The 8,019-nt window shown below is 52.0% G+C and overlaps 1 protein-coding gene across 2 annotated transcripts; it reads left to right on the top strand.

Moving 5' to 3' along the window:
• Positions 1–840: 840 nt before the first annotated feature.
• CIMIP1 (ciliary microtubule inner protein 1) lies at positions 841–7,713 on the top strand. Of its 2 annotated transcripts, XM_081149438.1 has the most exons (4): positions 845–960; positions 3,089–3,170; positions 4,733–4,834; positions 7,305–7,713. In XM_081149438.1, exons 1-4 carry the CDS (start codon positions 893–895, stop codon positions 7,464–7,466), a joined length of 414 nt encoding a protein of 137 aa, XP_081005564.1. In that variant the 5' UTR covers positions 845–892; the 3' UTR covers positions 7,467–7,713. The 2 variants fall into 2 exon arrangements, with proteins under 2 accessions (XP_081005565.1, XP_081005564.1); XM_081149439.1 differs by lacking the exon at positions 4,733–4,834 and having other exon boundaries at positions 841–960; positions 7,305–7,707.
• Positions 7,714–8,019: the final 306 nt, after the last annotated feature.

Raw genomic sequence — 8,019 nt, 5'->3', positions numbered from 1 at the left:
AGCGGGAGCTGCCTCTGTTCCCTACCTGCCATGAGGCTCCGGATACCCGCACGTCCCCTGGCAGCTCAGGCAGAAAAATGTTCCCCCGCCCCTGCGGTGGACCCACTTACCCTTGCCTCTTAGACCCATTTTCCAGTTCCAGGTGGTGCGGTGGAAGCCTTGAGGGTCAACCAGTCAGTCGACAAACACAGATTTAGCGCCCCAATGATGAGGGTCCTTGTGGATGGGCATGAGAGAGTGTGGGGGACAGGGCCTGGAGAAGACGGGATCTGTGAATTTCGTTTGGGGATTGTTATAAAGAGCAGATGTCAACAGAAATGCACACACATGTCGTCCAGAGGCCACCTGCAGTAATTGTCAGAGCAGCACTTTCCCGGCGGCCCAAACTCCAAAGCCCGAAGCAGCGGGACGGAAATGGACACGGACGGCCCCGCTCAGCCGTGCGGGTGAACCCCAACAACGGGACACGGGCCCAGGAAGCCAGGCACGGCCACAAAGCGGTGAGACTGAGCGTCCCGGTCCCCGGTGCAGGCGCCGTTAGAGGGCGCTCCGACGGGCGTGCCGCCTGGTGCCCGGCTGGGCGCCCCTGTCGGGCGGGCGCCTGCATTACGGGTCTAAATTTTAAGGCAGGCGGGTGTTAGGTCCTCCCGCAGAGAAGGTCGCGGGCGGGCCGCCCAGAGCGCAGAGCGGGGCGGGGCGGGGCCGGCCGTGGGCACCGCGCGCCGCCGACGCCCCGAGGCCCCGCCCCCGCCGCAGCCCCGAGGCCCCGCCCCCGCCAGGTGCGCTGCCTCCCCGCGCCCGCGTCCCGCGTTGCTTGGCAACCAGTCTCCTGGGCGACGCCAGACGCGGAGCCGCGGCGCGGGTTCCACGGGCGACCGGGACCCCAGGGCCAATGGCGCAGAAACCCATCAGCACCGCCGAGGCCGAGCGCATGAACCTCGTGGCCCAGGACCAGATCTGGTAACGGGGGACCCGGCGACGCGGCGCCCGGGCCGCTCCCCCCGAGCGTGCACACCTGGCGACCTCAGCTTCCGGAGTCCTGGAGGTGGTCAGGGGCCTCGAGGAGAGGGGGCGACGAGAGGGCCACGCGGTCCACAGGGGCCTTTCATTCTCAGGCTTCTCTTAGGCTCCCACAGGGGTCTGAAAGATTTTACATCCCGCTCCACAACCACCCACAAAGCTTTGCTTTAGAGCGACTGATGTGTTCTTATTTTTAAGATTTACTGAATTTTTTAAAAAGCAAACAAAAATCTTAATATTTGTTCAATCTCAATGAGAGACACATATACACTTTATATCCTCTCTTGCTTTTCCTGGCCAATAAGAAATTTCCTAGATAATAAGTAATAAGAAATTTTAATTTAAAGAATAGGTCCATTTTCTATAAGATTTATGTTCAGCAGACATGTGTCCTGGTTGTTTTTGTTTGGCATTCTCTCTGACAGCTAAACATTATTCCATCTCTTTGAAGTTTTAACCAATATGGGAAGTTACAAGTTTAGATGCCAATAAGTAAATTTGAGTAACAAGAAACCGTAATTGTTTGCCTCTTAAACTTCAGTTATCCTGTTTGTCATCTCTATGACTTTCGCCTTTTTGTTGTTGTTGTTAATTCTCACCTGAGCATATTTTTCCCATTGATTTTTAGACAGACTGGTAGGGAAAGGGAGAGAGAGAGGGAAAGAGAGAGACAGAGACAGAGACAGAGACAGAGACAAAGACATTGACGTGAGAGACACATCAATTGGTTGTCTGCCAAACGCGCCCCAGAGTTGGGGATTGAACTTGCAACCGAGGTACATGCCCTTGACTGGGGATCCGACCCGTAACCCTTCAGTGTGCGGCTGGTGCTCTAACTACTGAGCAACACTGGCCAGGGCTGACTTCACATTTTAAGCCTATAGTAGTCACTTAATATTTTTTCTTAAACTGGCTTAGTTTCACTTAATAAATTTATTTTTTATAGGAAACTTTATATCACTCTTGAAAATGGAAAGCCAGTATTATTTGGCATAAAATACACAATTAATTTTGTTTAAATCTTATCTTTATGCAAGTACCCCCAATAGGAGATATTACCATAGCAGGGTCTATTCCCACTGCCTAGAATGCCCTTTCCTCCCTTCTCTACCAGATAAACTCCTACTCATCCTTCAAGACCCAAATCAGATGGCCCTTCCTATGTGAACAGAGCCAGCGAAGCCCTTAGACTGTTCTGTCCAATGTCCAATGTCCAAAGTGGCCACTGAGCAGTTGAAATGGAACTGTTCCAAATTGGGATGAACTATAAATGTAAAATACCAGATTTTGAAGATTTCACACCAAAAAAAAAAGAAGTAATGTTAAAATTAAGTTCAACTGTTCACTTCTACTTGCATTAATGTGGCTACTAGAAAATTCAAAATTCCATGTATGGCTCCTTTTTTGGCCCATGTTACATCTCCATTGGAAGTAGACTTCGCTGTAGATGCTCAGGGCCCAGGACAAAGGGCTTGGCCAGGGCTTCTGACACTGTTGAGGTATCATAAGGGAGAAGGGGGTGCAGATATTAATTCCAAAATAGGAAAAGAAACTTGAAAATCAAAATGAATAAATGTTTACACACCCACTCTTTGATATCAACTCAACTCAGCTGCTTACCTTGCAGCAAGAGCAGGGCGGGGCACGTGAGGGCTGGAGCTCAGGATCATGTAAGTCCTGGCTCTGCCTTGCAGGAACCTGGGAGTGGGTGCCTCCTTAAATTTTGCACCCCAGGTGCTTCACTCACCCCACCCTGGCCCGTGCCCTGAGAACAAAGGTACTTACTAAGAGCTTCCTTAATGGTTTAACACAAGCCAGTCATTGTGGGTCACATGGCCTCTAAAATAAGTACCTAGATGGCACCTCAGGCAGAGTCAGCCCCTGATCTGACAGCCAGCCAGCACCTGTGCTTCTGCAGGTACCTGCCTCCCGCACGCGAGTGTGAGGTTCTGGCACCAGGGACTTGCTCCCTCCCGGCACAGAACCTCATTCAGTAACAAATGCCCTTTGGGGTTCGCTGCTTTAACCTTTCAGATGTTATCCAGTACTTAGGACCTTTCTGTTTTAGGAGATACCGCCTGAAGGCTGAGACCGAAGCACGGCAAAACTGGGCCCAGAACTGGGGATTCTTAACAACTCCCCTCGAAGAGGTAAATATAAATTTTATGAGCCCAGAGGTAATAGGATCGATCATTTCCAAGAATAAATGGTTATGAAGTGTATAATTTGCAAGAATAAAATTAAAGAGCGTGTGGCAGGCAAAGACGGCCGCCTCTGAACCGTGAAGGCTCCTTCCTTTCCCGAACTTACTGAGCTTTCGCTACGTGCCAGGCAGGTCCTGGCTGCTGCACTGAGGCAGCTTACTTTCCCCCTACAGCAGCCCCTGTGCGGAGGGTGTGCTCTCTTCTGCCCATTTTACAAAGTAGGAAACTGAGAGTAAAGAAGTGCCAAGTCACACAGTTCATAAACAGGAGCATGGGGAGGAGGCTGGTCTGTCTGAGTTCAGGGCCACTTGGCTCAGCCTTGCCATCTGTAAAATGGGTGATAGTCCTCACCGGCCTGGCTGAGTGACTGTGAGGAGCGATGGAATGACATGGTGAGGCAGAGTTAACATACCAGGGCTCATTAGGAAAATATCTTGGTATGTCCTAAACGAGATAAGAAACAGAAATGGGAAAGGGCCAGGCATAATCATGAATAGGGACTGGCAGGGACCCCAGCAAAGAGACCACTGTCCCTGTCCAGATGCAGCCACCATCAGCCCAGAGGAGGGCTACCATGCAGAGAGGCCAACTGCCTTTTCCAGCTGTTCAAGTCCAGACATCCAGATGCTTAAATAAGCCTGGAATAGTGGCTCGGATTTATAAAACACCACTCAGGCCCTCAAAATGCTGGTCTCCACGCTTTTAAGCTGTCTCCAGGACGCTACACAAGGAAGCCACGCTTCTCTGGAAGGCTGCAGAACCAGATAAGAGTTGCCTAATTCAGAACGATCAAAACGATCCTGAATCAAGGTGGCACCAACCCCATTTGTAACTTGCCCCATCCCACTAAGCTTTGAAATTATGCCATTCTTTTTTTTCTTTTTTTTAATTGATTTCAGAGAGAGAGAGAGAGAGAGGAAACATCAATGATGCAGAGAATCATCAGTCGGCTGCCTCCTGCACGCCCCCTACTGGGGATCAAGCCTGCAACCTGGACACATGTGTGCCCTGACTGGACTCGAACTGTGACCTCCAGGTTCATGGGGCGACACTCAACCGCTGAGCCATACCAGCTGGGCGAAACTATGCCATTCTTAATGAGTTTTTTTTAATACTTAGAGAATTGTACAATTTGAATCTTTATGCATAAAATGAGTCCTTATTAATATAATATGCATAAAAGATTCTATATTAATATTCTTTATATGTAATTAAATTGACTTTTCAAAGAGTTCAGAATTGCATTAAAAATTTGAAGGAGGAATGGGGACCTCTTCTCTGGTATTTTAAAGGTTGGTCCTGGAACCTCACTGGCATTCTTTAATTTGAGCCCCTAACCTGTAAAGTTTTCTCAGCTTACTTCGGGGAATATAGGTGAGCCGGCTCCACGAGCAGCAGGTGGGCACAGCAGTCAGCTGCCTGTGAGGCCCCTGCTGCCCCTTTCTAACTGCGGGGGGCAGCTTCTCACCCGTGTGCCCGGGCTTTCCCGTCTCTGGGGTGTGTTTCAGTTGGTCAAGTCTGAGGAAGAGTCCCCGACCCCAAAGCCCAGAATCGAGCTTCCCCAGAGTTTCCACATCCGGCCAGTGACCCCGGTGGAGAAATACATCAAGGTTTGCAAAGTCGTTTTTAGATCCTTGCTTTCCTAAGTGAGAAATAAGGCCCCTGGAAGAGGTGTTTGCTGCGGGTGCACAAAGCCAGCCGCCCAGGGTAAGAGCTCAGCGACCGGGGCAGCGGGGAGCGCAGCCTCTGGGCCTCCCGCGCCCACACATCAGGCTACGGTCTCTACCCTCCGAGAGCCTCTGCCTCCTGCTCTGGAGACGCGCGGGGGGCCGGGAAAATGAGGGGCTCCATCCACTCTTCAGCAAGCACTTCCCGGGACTGGGCAGGGGAGCTGGCGGGAAAAGGCGGGCCGGGCCTCAGCCGCTCTCGGCCACTCAGCCCCTTGTGGTCCTGGGTGAGAGGCTCGACCTCCCTGCGTCTCTGCTTCCACTTCGTCCAGTGGGGGCCCGGGAAAGCACCAACTTCAGGGAGCGGCGTCAGGTCCAGTGGGAAGAGGCTGAAGGACCTGGAAGGTGCCCTGCACCTTCAGGGAGAGCGTGCCAGTGGCTGTTAGCCGTGAGGAGGTGCCAGATGCTCGGCTGGGCAACGGTGCGGTGGAATCGAGGGTCCAGCCCACGCGTGTGGGTTGGGGGCACCCACGTGAAACAAGAAAATCAGCAAAATTGTTATACACTGTGCTGGATGCCATGGAGGAAAGAGACAGGTGATGCTGGAAGATAGGGAAGAGGGGGTGTCACGAAAGGCTCCCTGTGGAGCTGCGGACTGAAGAATGACAAGAAGCCGGCCCAGAGAAAAGCATCCCGGCAAAGGGAACAGCATGTGTGGGAGCCCTGAGGCAGAACAAAGTTGACATTGTTTCAGGAGCAGCAAGGGATGCTGATGTGGCGGGAGCCTGGTGAGCTGAGGTGGGGTGGGGGTGGGAGGAAGGGGTGTGAATGGAGAAGCGGGCAGGGCCGGTTCCCACCGGACCTCGGTGGCCAGAGAAAGTGGTTGGGACTTGAGCCCCACCGACAATGGGAAGCAGGGCCGTGGCACGTTGGGATTGCCTTTTTAAAGATCAGCCTGGTTGCTGAGTGAGTGACAGGACAGCCCCAGAGGGGAGAAGACAGATGGCATTCCCACCTGAGACCCATCAGCTGTGGAGGCGGGCCAGAGGCTAGAAATTGCTGAGCCCCTTAGGTCCCCGGCCTCTTCTCATGGGCCTGGCATTCTCGCCTTGGATTCTGCCCTCTGCTCAGCTGCAGAGAAAGCAGTTCTGTGTCCTGATGGGAAGAGGGGATAAAACTCAGGACGAAGGCGGCGAGGAGTGGGTGACGTTACCTCCACTTTCGCAGACGATGGCAACACGGCCCTCCACAGAGGAGCCACCCTGCTCTCCCAGGATGCCCTTGTTAAGGGTGCTACTTTCATTCCTTTGCCACTCTGGTGGGTGGAATGTGCCCCCCAGGTGGTTTTCGGTTACATTTCTTTTCCAAGTTGGAGAGAGGCTTGAATGCTAGCCTGTGTGTTCCCAAGGGCCCGTCTGGGACAGTTCCACCCATGGCTGGCTCTGGGAAACTGTGGCCCCTCTGGCATTTATTGCTGACCCTCCCTGCATGTGGCTTCTCAGGAGATTAATTTTAATTCTTCATCAAGAACTTATGTTAAGGGGCTTTACCTGCCGGTGGCAGCGGGCCCACCAGGACCGCCTCGCCCTCCAGGGCCTGCGCCAAGATGCTGGGAGCCAAGCGTGAACTCACAGCCCCAAGCATATTAAACCCCTTCATCTCCGCTCCTCTGTTAGAACAAATGCTCCTCCCTGCTTTCTCCGCTCAGATCACCCCGTGAGAGGAGAACAGGCGATCACTTCACATGGAGGGGAAACTGCCCAAACATTTACACTCATGTTCCAAAAACGTCAAGTCTGTCCAAGGAACTGACTAATGAAATTGTGGGTTTTGTTTTGTTTTTTTCAGATAGAATCCCGTTTTCCTTTTGGACTTTACTTATGTTCAATTGTTTTTCATTCCTGTGGTCCCACAGTGCACATGTATGTGTGCGTGTCCGCTTGTGTGTGCATGTTTGCACGTGTGTGTGTGCACATGTGTGCATGTTTGTGTGTGCGTGTGTGTGCGTGCACATGTGTGTGTGTACACATCATAAAGCTTCCTAAGCAAGTCCAAAAGGTTTGTAACAACCAGGACACCACCTGACAATATGGTCATATAGTTTATAAAGGGCAGGGTTTGATATTTCTGCACCTTACTTTCCCCCCCTTTTTGCTCTTTTACCAAATAAGAATAATTTTACTGGAGGTCATGAACCAACCGAGATAAAGAAATGTGTGTGGTGAGCATGACTTTCAGGGACGGCGTGAGTCTCTGGGTGGCCTGTTGAAAAGGGAGCCTTCCTTCCGTAGGACCCTGGCTTTGCTGTCTGTCCTTTCCACACCAGGCCTCATGTGCTGATCCTGGTGCCTCTGGGGACACTCCTCACCTCACTGCAGCCCAAGGTGACTAACCCCCTGCGTCTCCATTCCAGGTCCTTCCGTCGCCCCCGGTCCCAAAGACCACCCAGGGCTTCATTGGCTGGAGGTCCGGGGTGCCGGGCCTGAACAAGTGTCTGCAGCACTGTGACGAGATCAGAAGCTGCAAGGGGGCGTACGCCAAGGAGCTGGGCTGGCCGAAGCAAGGCATCCACTGAGCCCAGACCGGACTCGGGCGGCCGGGGCAGCGCAGGGCGGCCGCCAGGCACCTGGCGCCCATGCCGAGAAAGAGAGAAAGCTCCCAGGCCCTCTGCGGACCTAGCTCCCCTTCACAGTTGCTCATGGGATGTTGCAAAGAACACAGAATAGCCCTTTGACATTTTCAAGTCATCAATTCCTCCCTTCTGGAACATTCCATAACACTCATTCTTGGCTAATAGAATAAATAAGGCAAAATTGATTCTCTGGTGGTGGTTGTTTTGTGTTTTTTTGTTTGTTTTTTGATGCTCTTGGGAATTTGTAAGTATGGCTTTAAAAAAAAACAATGTGATTTAATTTTAAAGGTATTTGTTTAGGTCCTTTAATGTGTTTACAGCCCCACCTCTCACCACCACTGTTTGTAACGAGATTGGGAACCCGGTGTTTCTGTGCCCAGATGTCGCCAGGCCTGCTTCTCAGGAGGAGTAACGCACTAGGAGGGCCCTGACTTTTCTTTCCTGGGAGATTTGCAATGTCAACAGCCCGAGATTTGCCAATGAGCAGAGGTTTCCA

Source organism: Miniopterus schreibersii (genome assembly GCF_964146895.1).
Source record: "Miniopterus schreibersii genome assembly, chromosome: 10".
NCBI classification, from domain to species: Eukaryota; Metazoa; Chordata; class Mammalia; order Chiroptera; family Miniopteridae; genus Miniopterus; species Miniopterus schreibersii.
Note: the sequence above shows the minus strand (reverse complement) of the source record. Positions and strands in the feature narration are given on the sequence as shown.

Bases quoted from the DNA above. Each gene is read 5' to 3' on its own strand.
- CIMIP1 (XM_081149438.1), top strand. From the start codon at position 893: ATGGCGCAGAAACCCATCAGCACCGCCGAGGCCGAGCGCATGAACCTC. The intron at 3,171-4,732 runs GTAAATATAAAT...GGTGTGTTTCAG, and splicing joins TAACAACTCCCCTCGAAGAG to TTGGTCAAGTCTGAGGAAGA. The intron at 4,835-7,304 runs GTTTGCAAAGTC...TCTCCATTCCAG, and splicing joins CGGTGGAGAAATACATCAAG to GTCCTTCCGTCGCCCCCGGT.